General features: G+C 52.7%; 5 protein-coding genes across 5 annotated transcripts; 3 read left to right on the top strand and 2 right to left on the bottom strand.

Annotated features, from left to right (window-relative positions):
- Positions 1-2,262: 2,262 nt before the first annotated feature.
- Positions 2,263-3,902, bottom strand: PG998_000284 (uncharacterized protein; the record flags this gene model as incomplete). Its single annotated transcript, XM_066867102.1, has 4 exons — positions 2,263-2,367; positions 2,455-3,327; positions 3,385-3,570; positions 3,648-3,902. 4 exons carry the CDS (start codon positions 3,900-3,902, stop codon positions 2,263-2,265), a joined length of 1,419 nt encoding a protein of 472 aa, XP_066735517.1.
- A 246-nt stretch (positions 3,903-4,148) lies between these two features.
- Positions 4,149-5,623, top strand: PG998_000283 (uncharacterized protein; the record flags this gene model as incomplete). Its single annotated transcript, XM_066867101.1, has 4 exons — positions 4,149-4,242; positions 4,318-4,327; positions 4,414-5,530; positions 5,594-5,623. The coding sequence occupies 4 exons, from the start codon at positions 4,149-4,151 to the stop codon at positions 5,621-5,623; spliced, it is 1,251 nt and encodes a 416-aa protein (XP_066735516.1).
- A 338-nt stretch (positions 5,624-5,961) lies between these two features.
- PG998_000282 (uncharacterized protein) lies at positions 5,962-6,451 on the top strand (the record flags this gene model as incomplete). Its single annotated transcript, XM_066867100.1, has 2 exons — positions 5,962-6,105; positions 6,194-6,451. The coding sequence occupies 2 exons, from the start codon at positions 5,962-5,964 to the stop codon at positions 6,449-6,451; spliced, it is 402 nt and encodes a 133-aa protein (XP_066735515.1).
- Positions 6,452-6,705: 254 nt separating this feature from the next.
- PG998_000281 (uncharacterized protein) lies at positions 6,706-8,603 on the bottom strand (the record flags this gene model as incomplete). Its single annotated transcript, XM_066867099.1, has 2 exons — positions 6,706-7,516; positions 7,582-8,603. The coding sequence occupies 2 exons, from the start codon at positions 8,601-8,603 to the stop codon at positions 6,706-6,708; spliced, it is 1,833 nt and encodes a 610-aa protein (XP_066735514.1).
- A 2,786-nt stretch (positions 8,604-11,389) lies between these two features.
- On the top strand, positions 11,390-12,815 carry PG998_000280 (uncharacterized protein; the record flags this gene model as incomplete). The annotated part of the gene is made up of 5 exons (XM_066867098.1): positions 11,390-11,410; positions 11,516-11,645; positions 11,722-11,857; positions 11,908-12,545; positions 12,598-12,815. 5 exons carry the CDS (start codon positions 11,390-11,392, stop codon positions 12,813-12,815), a joined length of 1,143 nt encoding a protein of 380 aa, XP_066735513.1.
- Positions 12,816-13,279: the final 464 nt, after the last annotated feature.

Genomic DNA, 13,279 nt, shown 5'->3' with positions numbered 1-13,279 from the left:
CCATCGCCATCCCGGTCGTCCCTTCTTCGTAGTTACAGTAGTGCCGTCCTCGGCGTCGTACGTCGTTTGTAGTCTAGTCTGGGGAAATCATGGCGTTTTTTTCTCTTCCCCGTCTTCTGCCCGTCCTTCCGTCTTCTCGTGCATGTAAGCTACCTCGGTCGCCCACCCAATCATGGCGTCCGGGGTAGAGCGAGAGAGAGAGTCAGGCTCGGGTGTTTGCGCGTGAGGCGGCGTGTAGGGAAAAGCGGACGGCAGAGTCGCGATATTGACTTTTTAGTATGCCAAGCACCAAGGCTGCTGCTGTAAGGTCAGCAGACGTGTGCTTTTGCTGGACACTCGACCATTGCTGCCATGGCTAATGGGTGCCTGGCAAGGTCTAGCAGCTGCACTAAGCCCCGACTTTCGCAGGCCGGTAACCGGACTAGCGAAGGCCTAAAACAGCGATCCCCAATGCCTTATTCTGTCACTCTGTGCCCTATTCTGCCCTGGGGCGGGTCGATACGGACAGAAACAACGGGGTCGCAGCAATGTCTTCCAGTCGACAGTCCCCGGCCAGCGCCCCGGCCGCCGACGACGACCAGTGCCCAGCCAACGCAGCGCCCAGCATGTACGATGGAGTAATGGACGATCTGCCCATGACGTATCGCCTTCGATTTAGTCCTACTAGATTGCTATATGTGGCGAGTCCATGTCTCATGCTTATCCATAGGTGATACTTGGTCGTATGCAATATAGTTTCATTGTACAAGGGTGACAGTGGATTTTTACTAGGTTGCAGGTCATGTTAATACTATGACTCGGGCAGCACACGTATGTATGTACGAATTGAAACGCCGAAAGGTACCTGGTAGGTAGGCCGGGGATTCGGGACAATCCGTGAGGCAAAGGCTGGTTGCATGAATCCATATCCACGTGGAAGTTGTCCGAGGTCTCAGACTCACATACTCCAACGACGCGGCCCCTAGCTAGTGGTTTGCTATGCCTTAGAGGGGCATTGGGGATGTCAAGAGGCCTATAGCTTCCCACTATAGCGTCATTCAGCCAGCCAAGCTACCTGGGTGACATTGTGATGGGAGGCCATGGCTAGACTCCCGAAATCCTGGGGTCGGTTCTTGTCTAAACGTGGTAATGGACTGATCTAAGATCTTCCCTAGTAATTATCGTGCCCATGTTGTTGAGACGCGGTGCATGGGATATGATTTGCACCCTGTTCCTTGGCAGTGTGCTCAAACGGTGCCCTGCATCTGCAAGTGACTGGAGACCCTGTGCAGTGCCTGTGCCCCCTGTATGGTTGGCAGCTGTTGTGAGACATGGGACTGCTTTCATTGGCTCTGACGTTATATCCCTCAGCACGTATTTCGGACTTTGTCCATGAGTATTCTCTTCCCCTTCTATTGGGTTCGATAGATCTTGCCGGATACTCCAACGAAGCACCCGTCCCAATCAACGTCTTGTTTCGCCCGAGACAAAGGCGTATGGTAGGTAGGGAGCTAGGGGGAAGAGTACACCGCGTATGAGGACCAACTGGTTAGTGCATAATCAGATAACAAATGTATTACTCTTGCTTGATCCATGCCTGTCCCAGGGTATATCATGAAAATGGTGTAATATTATATATCGGCAATCGGTTGATTTCAACCAAATCGAGCATTTTATCTGGATTGTTTCCCCGGGTCCCGCCATGGCCGAGATGCGCATTCAGGACCACCGGCAGAATACGATACCCTGGCCACCTGGGTAAATCCATCTATAGGGCTCCTCGTGGAACTACTGGGATCGACTCGAAAACGAGACAAGACCGAAGCAGGGTGATCTGCCGTGCTTGCTGGTCAATCTGCATGGGTATAGCGATTCCGGGGTGCCAAATGACTTGCTGATTGAGACGGTCAGCTTGAAATTGCATTCAGGAGTAGGCGCAGCCGTCGCTAGAGTTGACTAGAGTTGGAGGAGGATAGGCTGGCGTGTCCAGAAACGGGGCTGACCACGAGCATCAGGAGTCCCACATCGTTCCAACCTTACCGTGCTGTCATCTTGCTCATCTTGTCGTCTATTCTCTTTGTTTTAGTATTAGGCAACTGAGCACGCGCTCGTATGAAGTGTTTGTTTCACTTGAGCGGAAACGCACTCTCCGTAAATAGCTGGCACTGGGTTCTGACGCTTAGCAGACAGTCGTATGTAACTGTGGCTGTTGCATAAACCAGGCGAGCCCATCCTGGTGTCTGACTGTGCATCTACATACACTATGCTGGCATAGCTAGCCAATCAGCTAAAATCCTCGTCGGCCACCTGGCCGCCCTCGTCGTTTGGGGTAGGTTCCATCGACCCGAGATATGCAAGCACACTATCGTCCGAAAAAAGTTCGTCTCTCTGTAGCACACGGCCTATGGTTAGTAGTGGACTATGGGATCGCCCTGATTGTTCCAAGCTTCTATAGCTCACGAGACAGACACTTACCTGGCCTTCGAGACTTCCTACCATCCTCTCTAAGAGGTCTTGCTCGACTGCTCTCAGGTGCATTACAGTTCGGACGACGTCTTCCCGTGTCGGGCCGGGGTACTTTCTGCTGTTGACGGATAATTTCAGTCCTTCGAGTTGTTGTTGGAGCTGTTCTAGAACAACAGTGACCACCCTCAACTCAAAGACTTTGCAGAGTTCGTGGCCTTCGATCAAACTTTTGACGTCGTGCGAATGACCTGTTGCGTCGTCATCCTGCCAGAAGAGTTTCAGCTGTTGAGAGCCGTCCGTCTCTTGTAATACAGCAAAATTGAGACCGTCCTCCTCGTTCAGACACATCAGATAGGCGAAAGGGGCACTCCATATGGGAACGCCATCCTCGCCATCCTCGATCTGGATCGTGGGTGTTGCCCCAAATACATGCATCTTGGCCTTTGTGAGAGGATCATCTTCCATGGGCTCCAGAGGCAAGACTAGTTTTCCTGCTTGGCAATTCGGGTCGATGAAGCCGTAGCTGAACAGCATCTCAGCTGCTGACTTTCCTTGACCGTAATCTATCGTGATTTCTTGGCCTTTAGAAATACCAAGGCCATCTTTGAGGACTAGAGTGACTTGACCCTGGGCGACTTCCTCAAAGCGAGCAGTTGCCTCAGCAGAGTGATTGACCATGTCCAGGCATGGTACCATGGCCTCGCCCGAAGACGGTAGTTCTAGAGAACGTGACCTGTATATGGCATCGAGCAAGACCCAATCGTGGATAGTGACTAGTTCATCTAACCATACATTATCATACCACCAGCGAAGGTCGTCAGTCTTTGCTTTGATCGCATCGAACTCTCTGGTGAGAGCAGAGAGCTTCGCGGACACCGCACTCTGGTATCATGTTAGCGGGCAATATTTAGTTGACATAGTGATGAACGTAGAACTTACTTCGAGGGAGGTTCCCTGTAGATGTGCGCGCTCTGCTTCTGACCAGGTCGTAGGCACAGGTATCTGGCTCGGCAACACACCAACATATTGCGTCCAGGGAGATATGACGCCTTGCACATCAGGGAAATCCGGAGATGATAGGATCATCTGCATCAACAAGTATAGCAGTATGTTGGCTCTATGCGACTGTACAGCGGGTCAGGAGCCGCAGTTATACACGCGCCCACAACATCGAGGTTGCCAGACAAGGAGCAACAACTGACCTGATGGCCGGCTTTCTCGAGAAGATCTCGGAAATTCTTGTCGATCTTCGCATAATCCTCGACTGCTTGTGCTGATAAGACCAAGTCCTGTGGTATCTCCAGCACTGAGTTGGCGCCGCTATGCGGCAAGTCCGCCTCGGCGACTAGGCCGTGTCCGCAGTCTTCAATCTCCTGGATTTTGACATTGTGGAAGCTGACATTGTTGAGAGCACACCAAGCCGGTAGGTCCTGCAAAGAAAACCCAACCCTACGCATGTTGGGTATAAGGGGAAGCTGGATGTGTGACTGGCACCGAACGATTGCCTTTGATTACGTACTTGAAGCCGGCGCAAAAGGACCCCGCCATGGTGATTTAATGATACGATAATCAAGGCAGAACCCCACCATCCAAAAAGTTATCCCACTGCCCAAGACCAACAACGGAACAACTTGCGAATTCGAAAGGTGCAAGTAGACCAAGCAAGCCAAGACACACAGCACCCGATATTATTTGGTAGCGCCATGCCTCGCGATCCCTTGATTGGCCTTGTTGGCAAGCCCTCGGCCGGCAAGAGTACGACTCTGAACAGCTTAACCGATGCGACTTCCAAAGTTGGTGGGTAGATCCCGAAGCCACCACCGCATCGCGAGCGACGCCCACTGATATATATTTACTCTTAACCCGATACAGGCAATTACCCGTATGGAAGACCCCTTTGATGCCTTCGGTATACACGGCGCGCGCTGGGAATATTTGAGTCTGACTTGTTGATCTTTCCTTCTCCAGATTCACCACCATCGACCCCCAACGAGCTATCGGTTACCTCCAAATAGATTGCGCCTGTGCCCGGTTTAATGTGTCGGACAAGTGCAAACCCAACTACGGCGGCTGTGTGGAGGGTCGCCGCTCGGTCCCTATAGAGCTGCTCGATGTTGCCGGGCTTGTCCCCGGCGCCCACGAAGGCAAAGGCTTAGGCAACAAGTTTCTTGACGATCTGCGACATGCTGACGCCCTGGTCCACGTCGTCGACGCCAGCGGGAGGACGAATGCCGAGGGTGAGAACACTAGAGGCTACGACCCGTCGCAGGATATCGCCTGGTTGCGCAGCGAGATCGTCGCTTGGATCAAGGGCAATCTGTACCAGCGCTGGGGATCGATCAAGAGAAGGCATGTCGCCGTGAAAGCCTCCGCCGTCGATACCCTGCAAGCCCAGTTCTCCGGTTACGGCTCCACTTCGCAACTGGTCGCGCGCACCTTGGACAAGCTGGCCCTCAAAGAGCCCCTCGAGCACTGGTCCGAGGAGACGGTGGATCGCGTAGTCGCCGCCTTCACCGACGAGAAGTTCCCGACCGTGATAGCGCTCAACAAGATCGACGACCCGGACGCCTACACGAACCTCATGAAGATCACAAAGATGTACAAGAACAGCTTGGTGGTGCCTTGCTCGGCGAGGGCCGAGCTGTTCTTGCGGAAAATGGCGAAGCAGGGCTACGTCCAGTACGTGGAGGGCAGCGACTCGGTGTGGACGAGGCAGGACCTCATCGACGACGGCGACCCCGAAGGTGGCGGTCTCAAGGAGATGGACGAGAAGAACAAGGAGATCATCGACGAGTACAAGGACATGATATTATACCGATACAACTCCACGGGTGTTGTGGACGTGCTATCGGCAGCGGCAAAGTTGCTGGGGCTTGTTCCCATCTTCCCCGTGCGGAGTACGGCTACGTTCAGCTCGGGGTCCGACACGAAGGCCGCCTTCCGAGACTGTGTGCTGGTGAAGAGGAATAGCACGGTTGGCGAAGTAGCGAAGAAGGTTATGGGCGACGTGACGATAGCATACGTAGAAGGAGTGGGCGGCACCCGTGTGTCAGAAGATGATATCGTGGCGGTCGGCAAGCATGATGTAAGTCCCTCTGCATCCACCAGCTCTCACTTTTCTTTTGGATTATTGACTAACTTCATACAGGTTCTATCTTTCAAGGTTGGGCGGGCATAGGCCATATTAGATTCGGCGGCCATGATAGAATACTAGACCTTCTGATAGACTCTGCTTCTCTTACCCTAGTTGCACCTGCCGTATTCTCGTAACATGTCAAATCTCAATTGCAGATGGCTAGATGCGTCGATATATTTGAAGCTATTACTGTGATACCGAAAGCGCATGTGTAATTGCCGAGAAGACAAGAAACCCTCAGGCGCTCCATAAGCTCCAGCCATGAGACCAACAGCGAATATCGAGTCGCTTTCTTTGCTTACACCAATCTCCTAGCTTCATCATTTCTTACAACCGTTTATTTTAGAAAGAAAGGACGACTTCCGTTCTGCCGATACAACATGGCCTGGTCACCGCCCTCACCACTCCCCAAATACCTCTACAAGATCCTCCCCACCGCACCGCCCTCTCCGATCCCGGAGACCTACCCCCCCTCTGACCTCGACAAGCAAGACGGCTTCGTCCACCTCAGCAATGCAGAGCAGGTCAGTCAGAACATGCCCAGAACAGGAGCCATTTTTGCCGGGAAAAGTAGAAGACTAACTAAACGCAACGTGCCGCGCCGCAACTCAGGTCCCCAAGATAGCCGGCATGTTCTTCGCCCAAGCCGCCAGCCTCTGGGTCCTCAAACTGCGCTTCAGCCCCCAGTTCGAGGCGAATACGCGCTGGGAGGGCCCCATGGATGGCTGTGCGCATCTCTACGGGGAGTTTGGGGCGGCCGACGTGGAGGGTGCTCGAGAGTTCACTCGCCCGACGGTGGGCGGTGATGGCGCTGAGTCGTGGGCCAGCTCGATGGCGCAGCGGGATGAGGAGCACGCATGGCTCGAGTAGAATCGGGGACTGGTGTATGCGACTTGCTGTCTGTTGTGATACGGCAGCTATGTGACGGCCCACGGGGCGTCGAGTAGCATGGCTGGAGTGTTTCGTGTCTCCTCAATCCCTCGGCACATATATTATAAGAACAGACTAGTCAGGGGGATACAGTTCGTTTATTGCTTGCGTCTATCGCTATCTCGCCTCTATGAAATACCTCGTAAACTCCAAGCGCTTCTAACGTAACCATGCTGGAATGGAAGTCATGCTGTTCAATGAGCTTTGCCCTTCTTCCCCGGGATAGACCACGCTTCTGAATCGGACGGGGGTAGGGCCTCATTATTCACCAACTTCCAACCCGCTCGCTTCAAAATATCCCATTCCCTCTTGACCTTCAGCCGAACCAAATCGCCCGCAGCTCGGGCGTCCTCCGCGCTGTCGTGTCCCTGCATCTTGTCCACCGTGTCGTCGACTTGGATCTTGCGATCCAGCTCGACCTCCATGAGGTGCTTGAGGCCGTTGCGCAATGGGAGCCCCTTCTTGTGAGGGTAGAGGAGAACCGTGTCAAGGACCATGGGATGGACGATGCGGACGGCGTTCAGGTCATTCTCTGCGCCGTGGGCAATCACCGGGGTCTCTGGCGAGATTAACGAGAAGAAAAGGTCGCGAGCTACCGGGGGCGAATCCACGAGCTTCAGTTTCCGCTTGGGTGGTTCCTCGGGGTTGGCCGAGGGCACCATGGTAGGCCTATGATCGTCACCGGGCTTCCACCGCTCCGCCTTTGCGATGTCCTCGGGTCGTACCCCCGAATATCGAGTGTTGAGGTCAATGATTTGACCAACCGGTTTTACGAGCACGTCGAGAAGCTCGTCACCAGCAGGCCAAGACACCGCAGTAATGCGGATCAGCTCCATGCCATAAACAGTGTAGCCCATCTCGCAGTCGAAGCTGACTGCCCTATTCTTGGGCGCATCCGGGTTGGGGGGTGTCTTGACAAAGTTGACAACACTTGCCAGTCTAGCAGGATCCGTGAATTTGAAGACGTGGTTTTCCGCGGTAGTGCAACCGTTGGTATCTCCAACGCTTTGGTGGCAACACCGCCACTTCCTTGTTCTCTCATTGAGCCGGTCACCAGGGGTGAAACATACCTTCCCAGGATGATAGACGCAAGGGCCGTTTGATGCCAGAGCTCCGTCTTCTTCTCGACGTCCAGGAAAGACGGCGAATCTTCGGGTACATCGGTCACAGGTCTCGAAGTTTCCTGAAAACGCCACGGCCTTCTCGGCCTTCTCAATATCTCCCTCTTTGGGGACAGTAGCGATATAACCAAAATGTTGTAAAGTCTCCAGATCAACGCGAAGTCGGGGAGGAAGGCGACCTCCTGTTCTGGAGTCAGGCCAGTCTCGATGGGTTTCGGTCCTTGCTTGGGCTCCTCCCCAGTGCCGTATTCTTTCTTCACCGATGCCAGTCGCTCTTCCTTCCAGTGGGCGAGGTCCATCTTCTTGTAGTGCGTGATGCGATTCTTGAACGCATTATTGTATATGGTAAACTTCTTAACAGCGTGATGCTCCTCCTCGTCCAAGGCTTTCACGATGAGCTCCTGGTCAGACAGGACCAGAGCAGCCTCGGGTCCCTGGCCTTTGGTCTCCTTCTTCAGCTGTGAGTTTAGCCTGACGTAGCTCTCATGGAGTACTTTTAGGAGCTTGTTGCGCATATCATGCTTGGCAGGTGCTTTCCCGAGGTGGCGGGCGTTGAGAGTCTCTATCTTCTTTGGCACAGCAGCAGCAGGCTTGGCTTGGGCACTCTTCGTCTGCTGGGTAGTAGGACTAGGTTTCCCGGATTGTGTCGGCGTTGCAGAGCCCTTGTGCTTCAACGGTGGGGGAGAGATGGCCTGGACTGGAGGTGTGGGTGCCTTCTCGACGGCCGGGCGAGCACTTGCCTTTCTAACCCCAGGACTGGCGACCCTCTGTCGTTTTCTAGGCGAGTCTTGGTTGGTAGATGTTGCTAATGGGACCTCAGAAGCATCTGCGCCGGTAGTGGCGGTAACAGTGTCTTGATGCGGAGCGGCTTGGGTTTCGTCCTCCGGATGCTTGAATAAGCACTGGAAGGCTGTGCAGCCCTTGCCAGCCGGGCATGGCAAGCTCTTTAACATGCCCAGAGATGAAGCCATGGTGAATATAATGACGGCGATGATGATTGCAATAGCAAACATTCGTTTCTCAGTCTTTCAACAGTGCACGCATGCGGTCATCAGCCGCGTGAATTGTAAACGAATGACTGCCACCACCCACCGCGGTAGTAGCCAAGACCAACTGTGCTCGAGTGAGGTGGAAGTCGAATGGCCCAGCCGTACGGACGAGATGACAACAGACGTTGATGACAGGAGACCCAACCTTTGCCGCGGTACTGTAGCTTACGAGACGAGATCAAACCAAGAGCGCCACCAGAAGCCTCGCGCCTTTATCGAATGAACCAATGGCTCTGTACGGAGATATAGATGGTTCCAATCAATTTCTGCAATAACCTCCCAGGTTAAGGATGATTGGGTTGCACAACTCCCAAGAAATCGAGTCTCTGTTGGAGGTCTAGATGCGGCTCGTCCTTTGTTGTTTCCGGCGCTGTAATTGGACACCTTTGGAACACCGTTACCTTGGCCAGATGACTTGGAATGTGAAACCCTGCAACCTGTTAAAGTCATGGCTACGCATTGACACCGTATGCTCACACTGTACGCCGGAAACCGCCCACTGTAAGTACAAGGGTATTGGCATTCGCGCAAGATAATACGTGAAGGGTTCATTTACTTTTATTTATCTGACTTTCTATCATGCTCACTTAAGAGTCTCGCGTCGTTTTTGCATATCGAGCCCAGGGGGCCAGGTCTCCGGAAAACGCGTCGTATTTTGTGTAATATCCCCGCAAGTTCTCATCCACGTTGCCACTCGCGAGAACCAGGAGAGCCGAGCCAGCCCTGGGCGACTGTGAAGCTGTGGTGACAAGCTGTAGCAAACATGTATTGCGTAGTCATCCGAGAACGTGCTTGTATGTTTTGAAGTGCAAAGTTCCTGGAGCGGGTACCTCCTCGAACGTGTACTTTGGGGTGAATTGCAGTGCCTTGTTGATTATAGCCATGCTGGCTTGAGCTGCTTGGTCTATGGGGACTGATAGGTGACGCGCCCCTATCTTCTCAGCGAGCCTCTGCGCCCGAGGAATCCCGGGGAAGTTGTCCGGACAAGATACTGCCAAAGATGCACAGAAGAACCCATCCATATCTCAGACGTGGGGTCGAGGACATGAATTTCCTTTTCTGTCAAGATTTGAAGAGTCTTAGGCAGGGATTCATCATCAGCTGAACGTGATAACCGAATATCCCATTCTACTCTGGCATGTTCTGCCTGCTGCGCAGCTTGAACATTTCTCGAGATGCTGCTTCGGTAACTCCGAATTTCTTCAAGGTCTATGGTGGCTGTTATAACTTCGACTGGCTCGAGAGAGAACTGGGTTCCCTGCTCGAGAGTTATTCTATTCAACTGAGACAAGTTAGCCACGGGTGAGACTCCAAGATTTCCGGTTAAGAACCTACCAAAATCATGCTAGAACCGTCGAACAGAATTCGGGCATCTCAATCTACTCCGGACGAATTAGAGCACAGATATAAACCCGCCTGTTTCTCTTGTTGAATTTGCTATGAGATCAAGCCGTCTTCTTAGCTTGCGAAGCTCAGCGTGCGAGACTGACGACTGTCCACTATGTCAGCAACTTGACTTTCTAGGGATCGAACAGCTATTACACACAATTCGTAGAGAGAAAAGGGGAGTGGGGACTTACGTTTAGGATTAGCTCGCACCCATTCAAGCAGAGGGTCGTTGATGGGTTTTGGGAGTAAACATTTCTTCACGACTCACATCCTATGGACGTCTTTCGTAGAAAGGCTAGCATCACCGATAGAAACTGTGCGTTGCCCGGTGACTTTCTCGACCACCTCTTCCAGGTAGTATGTTTCCGTCTGCAGGGGCTTGGTAAGCACTGGTTATTCATTTGCCAGAAGATAGTCAACAAGCTGTTCGTACTTCTGGCCCAGTCCTCACTGTTGCGACTTTTTCCTTGGCGACCCTGATAGATTCAAGAATATTCTCTCGGTTGCCTTGAAAATTGAAGGGCACACTTGGCAGGGTGGCTGCAGTCACCGTGAGGAACGACATGATTGACACGCCTGTTCAGTGCAAGTGAGGCTTAAATGTTCAATGCTGTTCAAGATATTTGTGAAATTGTTCTATAGAGGCTAGCACTGGCATACGTGTAAACAGCTCTGTGGGGCATATTAAGCGATAAACGTTATATAATCGTATTTACATAAAAGGGTGCATATTAACGTGAAGTCGGGATAAAATCAGGCTGTGATTCAAGCAAGAGAAGAGAAGAGTTTCTTTCCTGAATTGACCAGTAGCTGGCTGGCATAGGCGACGAGGTAAGTACATAGGTAGTCATGGATATTCCAAGGGTCGCGCATGCCATGCTTGCTGTTACGTGCGGAGCCAAACTAATGTACATCATGGTTCTTTCGTAACAAATACTTCAAATAATTCTTCAATGAGCAGGCATAGCCGGGATGCCCATCGAGTCATCAGCGTGGAATCTGCTCGATATCTTAACTCCGGCCATATTTCTACACGCCGATCTGGAGTCCAGGATTTGTTACCAGGGGCGTGACATCAGCATCCACGGTAAACTGCCGGGGGCTCCACTAATAACCAATGTAGGAATAAATATCCCCGGCCACGTTGGAGGAGGGGCTTAGACGATAGTTTATGCCGATATCGAGCAAGACATCTGGCCCGAGACCAACTTGCTCCCGAAACCACCTCATATAAAAAGCTGCTTCCTACTATTCGCAATTGGCAAAACTGTCAACATCTACACCGGGAAGAACATCCATCTCAATCAAACACCACAACAATGGCTGATACCGTTGGCAAGGTACGATTCACCCCCTCTTAGAACTTACCCCGCGGGCTCGCCGGGAGGGGTAGCTCGCCGCGGCAGCTGGAGGAGAGCTAACTTTGACACGTTCACCACGAACAGACCATCAAGTGCCAGGCTGCCGTGGCCTGGGAGGCAGGCAAGGACCTGAGCATTGAGGAGATCGAGGTGGCACCGCCGCAGGCCCACGAAGTCCGTATTCAAATTTACTACACCGGTGTTTGTCACACAGGTGCGTACACGCAAAGTCCCAGCAATCCCGAGCCATCTCCGAGCTGTGAGCTAAGGGAAATCCTTTGTTTAACTAGATGCGTACACGTTATCCGGCAAGGACCCCGAGGGTGCTTTCCCTATCGTCCTGGGTCATGAGGGTGCCGGTATCGTCGAGTCTGTTGGTGAGGGGGTCACCAATGTGAAGCCTGGTGACCATGTCGTCGCCCTTTAGTACGTTGTGTTATGCTGTTGCCGCTTCCCCCACTGACACTCTGATATAGCACGCCGGAATGCAAGGAGTGCAAGTTCTGCAAGTCTGGCAAGACCAACCTGTGCGGAAAGATCCGAGCAACCCAGGGTAAGGGTGTGATGCCCGACGGCACCTCTCGATTCAAGTGCAAGGGCAAGGACCTCTTGCACTTCATGGGCACCTCCACTTTCTCCCAGTATACGGTCGTGGCGGATATCTCCGTAGTAGCAGTCCAGCAGGATGCTCCCATGGACCGAACCTGCTTGCTCGGCTGCGGCATCACCACTGGTTACGGTGCTGCGCGAATTACCGCCAACGTTGAAGAGGGATCCAACGTTGCCATCTTCGGTGCTGGATGTGTTGGTCTGTCCGTCGTCCAGGGCGCCGTGGCGCAAAAAGCTGGCAAGATCATTGTCGTCGACGTCAACCCGGCCAAGGAGGAGTGGTCGAAGAAATTCGGCGCAACCGACTTCGTGAACCCTAGCAAGCTGGAGGGGCAGACCATTGTCGAGAAGCTCATTGAGATGACCGACGGCGGTTGCGACTACACCTTCGATTGCACCGGAAACGTTGGCGTCATGCGGGCAGCTCTCGAGGCATCTCACAAGGGCTGGGGTCAGAGCATCATCATTGGCGTTGCTGCTGCTGGCCAAGAGATTGCCACTCGCCGTAAGTAAAACCTGCACGCGTCTCCATTGTAGCCGTCGCTAACAAACCATAGCCTTCCAATTGGTCACAGGCCGTGTCTGGAAGGGATGCGCATTCGGTGGTGTCAAGGGTCGATCTCAGCTTCCTGAACTCGTTCAAGATTACTTGGGTGGTAAGCTGAAGGTTGACGAGTTCATCACGCACCGAGAGCCCCTCAAGGATATCAACACCGCATTTGAGCAGATGAAGGCAGGAGACTGCATTCGGTGCGTGGTGACGATGAAGGAGTAAAGGAACGTTGGAGTATCAGCAGGCTTATAAGATTGGTCGACTTTGGTGAATGTACATAGTACGTATGAAGCACCCGGATGGCCAAATTGAGTCAGGTCAGCTATATACCCAGTCAAATTCGATGCGTACATGGATTTCTTTCTTCGTTCACGTATGCCATTGGGCTATATGTCAGCCGCCACTGAATATGTGGATTACGGCATTGAGTGCATCCCCAATGTCTAACGCCACTCGTGAACATCATTGCCTGCCCTCGTAGATGACGTTTTCTCATTGAAAACCAATGAGGGTATTGCCGGTGGAACCGTACAGAACGCGGAAAGCTCAGTGAATTTCGCGAGGCATGCCCCGAGTTAGGATAGAGTGTGATCTGTACAACGGGGTGCAACCCGTTGGTGTTGTCATGCTTACGGCGTTTTGACGTTTTCGCCATGTAGCATGATAATTGCTGCTTACCCTCAGAA

Source organism: Apiospora kogelbergensis (assembly GCF_038363985.1).
Source record: "Apiospora kogelbergensis strain CBS 113332 chromosome Unknown utg000001l_segment0_segment0, whole genome shotgun sequence".
Taxonomy (NCBI): Eukaryota; Fungi; Ascomycota; class Sordariomycetes; order Amphisphaeriales; family Apiosporaceae; genus Apiospora; species Apiospora kogelbergensis.
Note: the sequence above shows the minus strand (reverse complement) of the source record. Positions and strands in the feature narration are given on the sequence as shown.